Source organism: Eurytemora carolleeae, unplaced genomic scaffold, assembly GCF_000591075.1.
Source record: "Eurytemora carolleeae unplaced genomic scaffold, Eaff_2.0 scaffold304, whole genome shotgun sequence".
Lineage (NCBI taxonomy): Eukaryota > Metazoa > Arthropoda > Copepoda > Calanoida > Temoridae > Eurytemora > Eurytemora carolleeae.
Window position 1 is genome coordinate 199,649 of NW_019396345.1, and position 13,701 is coordinate 213,349.

General features: G+C 33.1%; 1 protein-coding gene across 1 annotated transcript; it reads right to left on the reverse strand.

The window, feature by feature from the left end:
• Window positions 1-7,889: 7,889 nt before the first annotated feature.
• On the reverse strand, window positions 7,890-9,062 carry LOC111701400 (apoptotic enhancer 1 protein). Its single transcript, XM_023472677.1, has one exon. It carries the CDS (start codon window positions 9,060-9,062, stop codon window positions 7,890-7,892), a length of 1,173 nt encoding a protein of 390 aa, XP_023328445.1.
• Window positions 9,063-13,701: the final 4,639 nt, after the last annotated feature.

Consider the following 13,701-nt stretch of genomic DNA (forward strand, 5'->3'; position numbering starts at 1 on the left):
CAGCTTGTAGAATACTATTCCAGCTTGTAGAATACTATTCCAGCTTGTAGAATACTATTCCAGCTTGTAGAATGTTAAATTCCAAGTCAAATTATCCAAATATTGGGTTCGAAGTTTGGTAGTATAATTTGAGAGCCTCAGCAGAGAAAGATTAACAATACTGGAGATAGATAATTACTTTATCAAACATCATGTAATAACGAGTTAATAAATATTAAAATTATCTTTTTGTTATACCTTGTTTTGCTTTTGTGAACATTAAAAAATAGATTTTTAAAAATCACCCTGTATATATGCGGTTAAAACTAGTAAATTTCAATTTTTGTTATATGCCATTCAATAAATATATAAAAATGAAATAAAAGGACATTTCCAAGTTGTCTTTTTATTTCAATTTTTATTGGGACATTCATAATAACGAAACATTATTTAGACACCCTGTATTACACTGTCGAAGTAGTTCAATTCCCTGCAACATTAAATATTAAAACTTTGCAAAAATTAAACTTTACCGTATTAGGCGAGAAACATTTGCAAACTAGAATTGGCAATCCTTCATTAAAATATTAAAATGTCAAATCTAATTTCGTTTTAATATTGTCGAAATACTGAATTAGAAAATAAAATAAATCTGTTGAAGTATTTAGAAACTAGGTTAAACGACNATGACCGTTTTGAGAGCAGTAAATTTGTTGAACCTGCCCTAGCACTCTGATCGTGTATATACTAAACTACAAAGAAACCGACCTTCAAGTTTTCAAAATATATGATTTCAACTATTTACAACTATTTTATTGTGACTGTAAAACCAGCCAGAAAACTAGTTATTTTTACCAACTTCCTAGATTTATACTACCTAATTTACCCACCAAGAGAAAGGTACGAAAGATGAACAAACATATCCTTAATAACTATGAAAATGATTTGCTTTCTTGACGGTTTGTATATAAGATATCCAGGGGGGCTGGATCTTAGCTACCTCTCCGTGTGACTGGCCTGTACAATTAATCAAGGATTAGCGTAGATCATCACTCTATATACTATATAACCTCGTTGAAGATATCTAACTAAAGTATTTATTGAATTAACAATAGAAAATCTTAGTGGGCCTGTTAGGCCTGTAAAGTATAAACTTTCCCCTGCCCCTTCAACCCCTCCTCGTTTGACAACGGTTTCGTCATTTTTTTTATCTTAAAAAATGCTTAATTCTTTCAATTTCCATCTTGTTTCTTCAGAACAAATTCGCAAGTCTCTTTTCTGGATTTAAAATAACATTTTTTGGATAGAAAAACAAGGATATCTTCATCATTTTGATACTAATTTTTGAAGCAGTCTGGATCTATGTCTTCGACGCTCTCTGCTTTTTTTATGTTTATACAAATAGATTATCAGGTACAATATGTGGTAACAGAGAAATGAACCAATTATACACGACGTGTCAAATATAACAAGGAAAACGAAATTTTCTCACTTTAGTTGACATGTTTTCAAAGATTAAATAAAAAAGTGTAAAAACAGAAAATAAAGAACACTTATTTTACTGTAATTGACTGAGTGGAAACTTGTGACGTCAGAATACAGCTGTACTGAGAGTGTACAAATTCTACGTTGCCATCTATTGTACTAGAATCTATTTGATATTGATGTATTAAATATAAGAATTTGAATAATGGTTGTCGAGTAAAACTTCGCTCATGCTTCGAAATATCGCGTGAGAAAAACTATTAAGTATAAACATGGTTGTCTGAGATCATTATCAAAAAGCAAGGACTAGAATTTAATCCACTTGAGTGCAGCGACTTAAGTTCAGTTCACAATATTAAAAATACTATTTCAAATTCGATTATAAATAATGTCGTATGAGTCTATTTGTAACTTTTTACTGATAACATATTGGAATATATTGCCTGTCGCCTGTGTGCCAATGAGACAAAGGAAATGAGTTTTTGTCACAAAATCTTATTTTCAAATTTTTATATCTTCTAAACCAAATGTCGTAAACCTTAGATATTTCAAACTATGCATTCTGTTTAACCAAATAGTCTTAGTTTGAAATATTGAAGGATTACGGTATTAGGTTGAAAAGATATAGAGGTTTAAAAATTTGAGTTTGTGGAAAAGACTCAATTCCTTTGGGACAACTAGAGATAGAACTGTCAGAGATTTTTTATTTGATTTATTGATTTATCTGATGGAAAATATCGTAAACCGCCCCTGGTCTCTGAACCGTGTTTAATTATAGCTCTACTTAATCTTGATATCAGCAGGATGAACTCCTTGCTCTGATTGTCGTGATGGATTTCTGAATATTAATATTACTTGATATATTGCATGGGAGAGAGATGTGAACAGTGAACACACTGATTATCCATTAGCCATTATCCAATTCAGCCCAACCAACGGCATTAAAAACCAAGATGGACTTTCTACATTAATGTACGCACCCGACCCTCATAATAAACACATTTTTACCTGTTTCGCAAATTGTAATCTAAAGCCATTGCAAAAACATTAGTACATGATTCTTACATTAGGATTAACAAAATAGATTACTCCAGAACTGTTCCCACGAATTATATTTATTGCCATGCATGAAGAACATAATAATTTTACAGTCATTTAATTAATTATTTGTAACAAAAATAGACTCGATAAAAACGCTTGCATAATACCTGCGCTATCCAATTAAATGTGATACATGACTATAGATATTGAATTAGAATCAATATACTGAAACCATGATACAATAAAGCATTCCTCTATTAACTTACGTAAAAAAGAGACAGAATACATTTTGAAATCCCTGATTTTGTATGTATAATCTACAGTGAAACCCTTAATAACGAATACATCGGAAGAATTTATCAAATGTCGTCTTGACAATTTTTCAATGAGTTTTATACTTTATTACGTAAATTTCAGTATTTGCGAAAATAAATAAATAACCATGAATATGCGGGAACAGTTTTAAAGAGCTCCATATAATCATTTAATTAAAAAACTAAATATTTGCAACATTCCATTATCAGAAAGTGAAGAATACGACATTTGATGAATTCTTTCGATGTATTCGTTATTATGGGTTTCACTGTATACATCTGTATATTTGTATAAAGTTTGAAGTTGTATATTGTAGCAGTATAATATATGAATAACGGGGGGGGGGGGGAAGGATGGAGCCATTTGTTCCAAATGTTTTACGATTGTAAAAACAATATGAATACACAAGCAAGCTTACAAACAACAGTGAAAAACAACTACAGGGGTAGGCGATTTTATCAATACAATGAAGACGACTTTTGATTTATATCAAGCTTTTAAAAAGCATGGTACGCATAAACTAAACATAGAAGTCAAGAGAAGTGGTCAATTTAAAAAGATTCTCTTTGATTACTTGTAAACTTATAATTCGAAAAAAGCTTGTTAACAATCAAAACTTAATAAAAAAAGTCGTCTAATATTGTATTAATAGAATCGCCTACCACTGTATATTAGCAAAGGACTACAACGAAATTGTGCCAGAAAAAAAATGCAAGCAGAATTATAAAAAACTACATTGAGTAATAATATTGTAGTCTCTATAGGACTTATTTGGCACTTTTTGAAGATCTAAAATAATGCAGAACTAAAGATGTAAATATATTAAATAATGCAGGACTACAGATGTAAATATATTAAATAATGCAGGACACAGATGTAAATATATTAAATAATGCAGGACTACAGATGTTAATATATTAAATAATGCAGGACTACAGATGTAAATGTATTAAATGCTTTTACAGACTGCAGAGTGCAGAATTATTTTGTGGAGAATGGGAGAAATGCCCGCTCCAACATTTCTGCATCCGAGCCACGTTCAGTTCACTTTCATCCGAACAAAAAATTTTTATTGTTAAACTTAAAATATTTTGTCCAACTGTCAACTCTTGAAAAATGTAAGCCTAGGAACTAAACTCTCCACTATAACCACTACTATAATCTTCGGTCAGTGCACTGCAGCTCACACTGAATGCTAGTTGAGGGTGTGAAGTTTAAGTCGGGGCTTCAATGAGCAGTATGTAAGTTACAATGTTTATTCGGCATCATCTAATTTATTTAATTATCTGTTGATACAGTTTACATCGAATACTTGGCATACTATACACTGGATACTCCCACTGCAGGCATTTTATAATGAAACTGAGACTCAGAGCAGATTAAGAGGAGGACAAACTGATCTTTTTCTAGAACAATATATATCTCTCTCTATCGACTCATCTTTAGACTACAGGGTGCCCCACCAAACATGACAGTTCAGTGACGTCTTTGATCTTTGAAATCATTTGCGGCAATTATTTGACAACCAAATTTTGTAATTAAAATTCTTGAGTTTTTACCTCTAAAACTATTGGCATTATTATGTCAATTAGATTAAGACATTCTTTAAAACTCCACTGTCATGCTTAGTAGGAGAACCTGTAGAAATAAAACATCTATAAATATATATTTGGCTCGTATGTGGTCTGTTTTCAGCTGATAAACGTCAAAACGGCTGAACAGTGAACAGAAAGATCATGACATGTCAAGTTAATATATACATTTGTAGATTTTTTCTGACAAATATCATGGGGTATGAACGTAAACAAATTATCATTTTACGAATTTTTGGAGAAACCCCTCGGAGAAACGTTTTCAGTAACAATCTACCAAAAAATAATCAGAACTTAACTTAGTTATCACGTTACAAACTTGTTTTATATTTGTCACAGTGAACAGTTTGAAAGAGCATTTTGTTAAAATGCTCAATAAGACAATAAAATAAAACAATAAAGCACAAAGGACTTTAGTCTTTGCCGCTAACTCTGATCTTCTATTCGCTATGATTGCCACCCGTTGTATAAGACCTTTGATATTTGAAACTATAAGTCTTGTTTGTTTGTAAATAGTGTAAATTTGAAATATCAAAAGTTTACACCATCAGGTTGCAAAGATATAAAATTGACGGTTGTGGCAAAATTTCAATTCCTTTGAGTATTTCATAAAAAGTGTTTGTGAATTTTTTCTCATATAGTAAGAATCGTTCATGATACACATGTAAAATATCATATAGTCAGAATCGTTCATGATACACATGTAAAATGGTATAAAATCTTTATACAAAGCTAAGCTGCAATAGTTCTGCACGATCTTCACAAGTTTAGGGATTCGTTATATTTGTAAGAACAAAAAAAATATCAATTAAAGTAAACTTTTTTATCATTTTTCTTTTAAAAAAAAGGCTGTTGGTGGATAAAAAAGCCAAATATTTTTTCATGCTGGACGGAGCAGAATTGCAGAGGCTGGTACGTACCGAGAGGCATGCAGATGGTTTTGATTGACTTGGAGGTCATTCTGCTAATCAGGAGGCCAATTCGCGCGGCTCATGGTGGCTCTTCACCCCCCTCCCCTCGCTGGATAAAGGTAAAGAAAAAGGTGTGAAAAGATTTATTTCCCACAAAATTCGGAATTGCTATGAAAAAAATTTACAATATCTAGTCACAAAATATGGCTGAATATTTTTCTTCCAAATAACTCAAGGATTGCTCAAATTGGGATAATAATTGGTTTTATACTTAATGTACTATAAGCTACAGGGTGTCCCAAAATAAACATGGGAATTCAGTGACAAATTCAATATCGTCTTTTCAAATAATTCTTTGATTTAGTATAGTGATACCTACTGAGAAAGCTGTAATCTGTAAGAGTTTCGTCTGCTATGTTTACATTTTGTTTGTTTATGTTTTGACTGCATATGGTTGTACTTAGTAAAACAAGAAAATTGCAGTATACAAACAGAGTAAACTTGTCCGTCTTCACTGTTCATCTTGCAGAGACGTTATATAGACATATCTTTACAGTCTTTTACCATTTTCATAAAATAAACTCTAGCAGACATAATAATATTATGGCTTTTGAAATTAGGTATTACAATGCTAAATCATAACAAAGACGATATCGAATTCGTCACTGAATTCCCATGTTTTTGTGACACCCTGTAGTTATCCCACCCAGCTCCCACTTTTCAGAGTACTGATTAATGAGTAATATGAAAAAAGAATAAATTTGCGCGGACAATATTTTCAACAATTTCAAAATTTTAAGATATATTTAAATGTCGTCTTATCTGAGATGATCTTGCAGGGATTTCGGTATTTTCCCATATTTCTTAAAATTTGTCTTCTCAAACTTTAATAAAAACACAAACTATTAAAAGTATGTAATAATAAAAATTAGTTATTCTAAAGTAACTTCGCAGTGAGCACTCGCCACATATTCTAATTTTTAATACCGTTGTTTTCTCAGTTTTCAGAAATATATCTGAGAGGATCGAAAATGAATTATAACGTTGCAACCTGATGGATTTAATATTTCAAACTTTGACTTCTGGTCGAACAGAATTCAAAATATCAAAGGTTTTTATCTGGCTGCAAGAGGTTGAGAAAATTCGATATTGTGACAAGTCTTCAGTTCCATTATGGTTACTAATCTTAGGGACAAATAGACTTTTAACATAACCTATGTTATGTCCAGGTTGTCCCAAATTACATCGTTCGTAATCTTAAAAAGATTAATCAATTAATACTAATATAACCAAATGTATAAAGCGTAGTTTGGGGCAAAGCTTCAAAAATATATTCCAATACATCATATGGGACAGAGCGTCCCAGATCATATGTAAATTATCATATGTTCAATGTTCATAACCTAAATTTTCTACACAATAGTATTTAAACATGATTTTTCCTTCAATACTAACAATAAACTAGGCAGTCAAGCAAAAAGTTTACATAAACTCAATATATTTTACATACAGGGTTATCCACAAAGGATGAGATTGCAAAGATGACCTGAAAATCTAAAAATATGACGATCTTAAGGTTAAATTGAGTCTTCTGACTGAACTAAAGTCTTTTTATGATTTTATTTGTCAAAGCAAGTAACAAGTTTACAGTTAGAAATTATAAATACAAGGAAACAGAATGTACAAATTCCGTACAGTCGTCTCTGAAGTCTCATCCTTAGTGGGCGATCCCATGTATCAAGGAAAATAATATTTTAATCTCTAGATCAATTTTCTGACTCAAGTTTATTTAATACTTCTGTTTTTACCATTTATTTAATGGTATTTTATCATCTTTCATCTCCATCTAGTGTAGCACATTAGAGATCATAATATCACTCTTAATCTACAATAACAAATAACGAGGATTTAACCATCTAGGATGTATATTTCTTCATGTGTATAAGATTACAATATCAATACTTGAATATAAAAATATCTTTTGGATCACAGACTTAACAGAAATACAAAATTTATATAAACGCTGTGGATAGAACACAACAGGCCCCGAGCCTTAATTATCGGAATGCAATTAATTTCATTAAATGGAATTTTGGTTTAATCGGAATAAATTTCCTTGGACGGAATAATTTACTTGGATGGAATACATTTCCTTGGACGGAATACATTTCTTTATGGAATACATTTCCTTGGACGGAATACATTTCTTTGGACGGAATACATTTCTTGGGACGGAATACATTTCTTTGACGAACTGTTACTCCATGTTTATAAAAGAACGAAAAAGGAGTAATTTTTGAACATTTTAAAACAATTTTTGACTGAAAACTGTCTTTCTGTTCCAACAGAAAAGATTTTAGTCGTTGATAGTATGGCACGGCAGTCTTTCATTCAGGTAACTTTTGACAGGGTTGGTAACTTTTTATGGATTCAAATGATTTTAAGAATTTTGGAGAATTTGAAGGATTCTGGTAATACTTTAGAATGGCTGGTAACATATGTATGAAGGTATTAAGAAACAAAAACAAGTTTCCAAGTTTCAAGCAAAAAAGCTTGGAGGCAGATATCAAGTGAACCTGGAGTTAAGCGCTAAAAGGTCCCTGAGAACATATCCATCCTCTCCTCTTGCATTTTTCATCCACCACCACATCTCGTTATTCACGTCCCCTCGGCGTAGCACCGTCAACCGGTCCCCCTTGCTTATACTCAGCTCATCTACCCTGCAAGCTCTATAGTTTGCCGCTGCTAGAGCAATCCTTGAGTTTACAGTGCCAAGACATTCCTCCATGCATCTGAGATATGCCAAGCATTGAGGGAATGCCGGATTGTCCTGAGGGAGAAGTTGACTCCCGGTCTGACTGGAGTGATGTGTTCTAGCCAGGACCGCTGCTCCGTTCTGTAGAAGCAGCTTGATCATATCCAACCTTGCTACACTACAAGCACAGTGTAGAGCAGACCAACCACGATGGTCAAAAGTGTTGACCTCACAACCAGCCCTCACCAATAGGTCGGTCATCTCGTAGTCCTGGCGCAATATCGCCGTGTGAAAATAATAAACAACATCTTCTGTGCAAAGTGCCTCGGCGGAAACATTGAATATTGTTGACATTATGCCTTTAATATCCCGCTCTTTTAAAGCTTGCATTAACAATACATAAGAATCAAACTGAACCCTTCTTCTGGGTTTTCTCCGTGGTAAAGGAGGAGGGATAGGTTCAACTGAGTCCTGAGATCTTAATGAATTGTTATCACTATTGTCTGTTCCATATCCGCTCTCTCCACTTGTATCCAGGAGTTCAACCTTCCATAAATGTCCTGTATAATGCTGAAGGAAGTTTTCCACTTTAGGTTTCCTGGGTAGGACAGGAGGAGGTTTACATGTATCACCAGTCTCACTTATTTGTACTTGAGAAACCAACTGACTTAATGTGTTGGTCATAGGTGCTAAGGTTGCTTTTGAACTCATCAGGACGGAGTTTCGTTTTTCTGAGATCTGATTTCTCATAGTCCTATTCTCACATAGGTCTATTCTCCGTATTGGTGCAGTACTACTCACTGCTCTTGTCTCCGATTTTGTCACCTGAACTGGGGACTCAACTAACTCATTTCTCAAGGTAGTCACAAAACCAGAAGATCTTTCAGCGGAGGATGATCGAGGGCGGGACGGATGAGGAGAGGTTCTGTTCCTCATCAACTCCCGGTCTGTGGAACTTGAACGTTTTCTTGCAAACTTTAGCATCCTAACGCATTTCTTCGCTCACGGGAAAGTAGAATGAAAAACTGAAGAGTTCTCCGTGTATTTATGTAGTATATGGTTTCACTAAGCCCACTGCATGACTCACTTCCCGTGTATGAGGGGGGAAGTTATGCATTCGTCCGGAAAGTTACGCGAAAGCCAGGTAACCACAGTTTAATGAAGGTAGTATAGACGGTATACCGGACAGTCAGGTTGCCTGAGTAGAACTGGGGGGAGACGCGGACCAATAAAGGTGGACGCGGGGGGGGGGTCTGGAGGCGGGGCGGGAAGGGGGTTAAGGAAAATAATTTTCATGTTTGATGATTCAAAAACAATGTTTTCAGTCATTGCATGCATTTTCAGTGAAAATTTTTTTAAAAGTAATTTAGAAAAGTTAAAAAATAACACTTGTTTAGTTGGAAAAGGTATGCGTCACATTCCACAGTTCGTTGTAAGAGCTCTGACGTCACAGTAAGGTTCCGCCATCTTGAATCTACCTGAAGGCTCTGCGGGAGCCTATCTGAGCTGCCCAGCACCCCCTCGCTAGAGTATACCCCCCTCTCCCTACCCTTTTCTAGCATATATCCCCCCTCCCCCTCTACTCAACTCCTCAATACCAAGCAATGTAGTAAAGCTCAGGGGTGTAATCCATATGTAAAATCACCAAAAATGATATCTTAAAATTATGAAAAAGTCCAATTATTTTGAGTTTATACTCATGAAATGTGCTCAGCTTTATAATAGTTAATTTGTTTGAAATATTAAATTTAACAACAGTTTTATTCCTATAAATTCCCCATACATGAAGCATTTTTCCTAAAACGTGAAACCTTCACGAGCGATCATCCCTGATTAATTTACAGCTCCGCGCCCCTTAGATTCGCTCCGGGAACATTCCAGATTTCTGGCCTAGGTTCCTTCAGACGCAGATCTAATCCTTCTCGGCAAATGGATCATTCCGTTCAAATGAAAAGCTTCTAGTCTTTAACATTCCTCTCCTCCCTCTCTCATACCTTAACAATACANTCCCTGCACCTCCCCCCACTCGACCCGTCCGCTCCCTTGACCAAAACCCAATTTTGTGCATATTACTCTATTGTCAATAGACCGCTAAGCCCTCTTTTGTTTTTTAATAAATCCCACCACAAACATTCAATTCAAAAGAGAAGAGGGGCACCCGACAATGAAAATTTGAATGAGAGAGATTATAAGTAATTATTGTATTAAATTTTTCTATCCTGCTCCCCGAGGCGCCACGAATATCTTAAATCTCGACCAGGGCCTGAAAACAAAGAATGTTGAAAATGGTTTAACAAAAGGAAAAGCAGGATATCATTCCCACGTTTTAAAATAAACTCTAGGATATAAATAGAACTAATTAACATCATCTTTATAATATTTATAGTACCCTGGACTCCCTGGACATATAAATCTAAAAAGTAAATTTTAATTTTTAGCTTAAACAGGAAAAAAAACAATCAGTATCAGTATCTTTTGAAGCAGCTTGCTCAGGATCTGGATCCGATTCATCCGATGAATCCGCAACATTTTCACGTAGATTTAACGGTTCGGTCAATATTTCAGAAAACTTGTGACTTTCGATCACAATTTGACCCCTTTAACATAATTTTATAGCCTTTCATCTTAAATATTTTTTTGCTGGCATATACATTTTGATGAAAAAGTATAAAATAAACAAATCTGTAAGTTTAAAGACTGTTGAGTTATAGACGAAAGCACGTTTTATTTCAAATAAAAGAAACCGAATGCTTCTCTCTCTGGTTAGTTCAGGGTGTTTTGGCATTCTAGGTCCAGATCCGCAAAAATAGGCTGATACAAAGGGCAAAATATCAACAAACAACTGTAAAAATGAAATGTTGATGATAAAAGAGAGATTATTAAAATTAAAAATTGCATTGTCTCTGATTGGTTCATTAAGTTTTAGCATAAAATAAGCGAAAAAAAAGAATTTTGAAAATTGACCTGGTTTTGAATCCAGAGCCGGATTTGAATTTAATTTTTTTTGTACATCACCAAAAATCACATTAAAGTGATTTTTAATGATTAATGTTTATAGATTTTAGATAATTGTTATCAAAGCAACTGAATCTTCACCAAATCTCAAATTTTTAAATCCTTACATCTTTTAGAATCAATAATTTGAAATATTTAAGAAACTGCAGATTGCAAAGATATGGGGATTAGTTTGTGGCAGCAAAATAATTCCTTTTTTCACTTTAAGCTGGAAATAAATGCAATTAACAGATTATAATATATGGGAAAACAAATTTTCTCTGTCTGTGTAATGTGTTTTAAAATTTTTTAAGTGTCGTCAATCAAGAAAACGCCATATCTACTGCAGTCACTGCAGTGGGATGGGAAGAGATCAAAACAAAGAATTCAGGGGCAAAACATCAATTATAATAAGATATATTGCTATCGTAGACATGAATAATGATTATAAAACGCAAGAATATTTATTACTTGCGAGTATATGCTTTAAAGGCAGGAGAGGGAAATGATAATTACCAAGATTATATTCAAATTGTGTAACGTTATATGGTCAAATTCGGATGTTTTAATATATTTCCGATAGGTCGTCAATTATCTCACGAGCGTATATAACCCGATGGGAGGGGGGGGACTCATATCTCATATTCCCACAACACAAAAAGGCAAGACCCCAATCTCCCCCCAATTCTGTATACACACATCATTAAAAATAATCAATTCTAAAATTTGCTTGTTTTCCAATTATGATAAAAACCAAAAGTAAATTACATAAAACTTCAAAATAAGTTTAATCCATGAAGGATGTTCGATTACTTTTTATTATTGCTCACTATCAAGTTCTGATAGTTTAATTTTGTTCTTGTTCTGTTTGGTGAAAAGCTTTGAACCGCAGATATAATTGAACCCTTTCATGAACCTTGAGATTCCTCAATGTACAAGGTTCCGAATAAACATGAACCTTGAGATTCCTTAATGTACAAGGTTCCGAATAAACATGAACCTTGAGATTCCTCAATGTACAAGGTTCCGAATAAACATGAACCTTGAGATTCCTCAATGTACAAGGTGTCCGAATAAACATGAACCTTGAGATTCCTCAATGTACAAGGTGTCCGAATAAACATGAACCTTGAGATTCTTTAATGTACAAGGTGTTCGAATAAACATGAACCTTGAGATTCTTCAATGTACAAGGTGTCCGAATAAACATGAAAATTGACTAACTCCACGCAGCATATTTTTGTAAACATTATTTTAGCATTAATTGAGTAAAAATATAAAAACCTGGTGAAAAAAATTCCAAAATGTTTTTCGTCTTTTTTGCGGCTTCAAAATAACCCAGACATTAAGATTTTTGTACAAATTTCAATCCATTAAATAAATATATTCCAATCGTCCGAGTATTTAATCTATGTCCACAAATAAATTTGGCTTATTTGTCTGTCTCTAATAAAGGTCAAAACGACTAAACCGAGCTAGATCAAATTTTGACCCAGGGAGGGTTTATGAACATTTAAAGTAGAAAAATTTTGTCTGGAAAAAATGTCGACAGTAAAAAATACCTTAAAATTTGAGACTGGTTAAAAATGGCGAATTGCAGAGGAACAATTAAAAGCTAAATTGAAATAAAAAGGGCACAGCCTTCACCTACTGTACATACAGTGTACGTACAGTGTACAAACAGTGTACATACAATGTACGTTAAGTGTACAGTTCATAAATTTTCACAGAATCTCCAATTACATTTCATGGTTTTTATCTGAAAACATAGAAGACATTCAGATTATTTTTAGAAAAAACTAATTTTTAAGAATTTTCTGATGTGCAACAAGTACATTACAATTATTAAGAATTTTATTACAGTGGTCATCGTAGACAACAATACAAGTTTCTATTTCAGTTTCAAATTTACACGGTAGAGACACAGATAGCTGTAAATGGGAAAATATTCTTTTTTTTTCAAATATTATTTAAAAAATTAATTAAATTAAATCAACGATTTTAAATTAATTAAATTAATTAGGTTTATTTGTTGTTAAGTTATGTCTTATCTCGGTTAAAACCCCTAAATCAGATTTACAAAATTTCAGCGAAAAATACCAGACCCCGCCCCCGTTCCCCCAAAAATACTGCAAATAAGCCTAAATGATCATATTTTAGTTTACTTTAATATAACCCGAAAAAATGTGTTAAACCGTTAATATTTTAAAAACCAGATTACTTTTCCATTTGATAACAGATTTGCTACGTTTGTCTATTCTGAATAAAACTAGTCAAAAATCAAAGCTTAAATATAAAGTCGTCAGTTGATTGACATAAACACCGATCACTACAGTGTATGATTTTGTTCACATTTGATTAAAATAGACATCGAACACCTCTTTGAAATTAGAAATATAATAAAATGGGGAATATATAATTATGAATTTATTTAATGATTATTTAAATTATTGTCAATAACTAAAACTAACAAGAGTAGAAGCCGAATCCTGCAGTGAAAATTTCAAACTTTGTTACGTAAAAAAATGTAACATCCGATATTTTTTAACCAAATTTAACAACGTTAAAAATTCCTTTCTCAACATATTACTAAAAAAAATTTTAATAATAGGGAATTAAATAAAAATAA

Excerpts from the sequence above, each read along its gene's own strand:
- LOC111701400 (XM_023472677.1), bottom strand. The coding sequence starts at position 9,062 with ATGCTAAAGTTTGCAAGAAAACGTTCAAGTTCCACAGACCGGGAGTTG.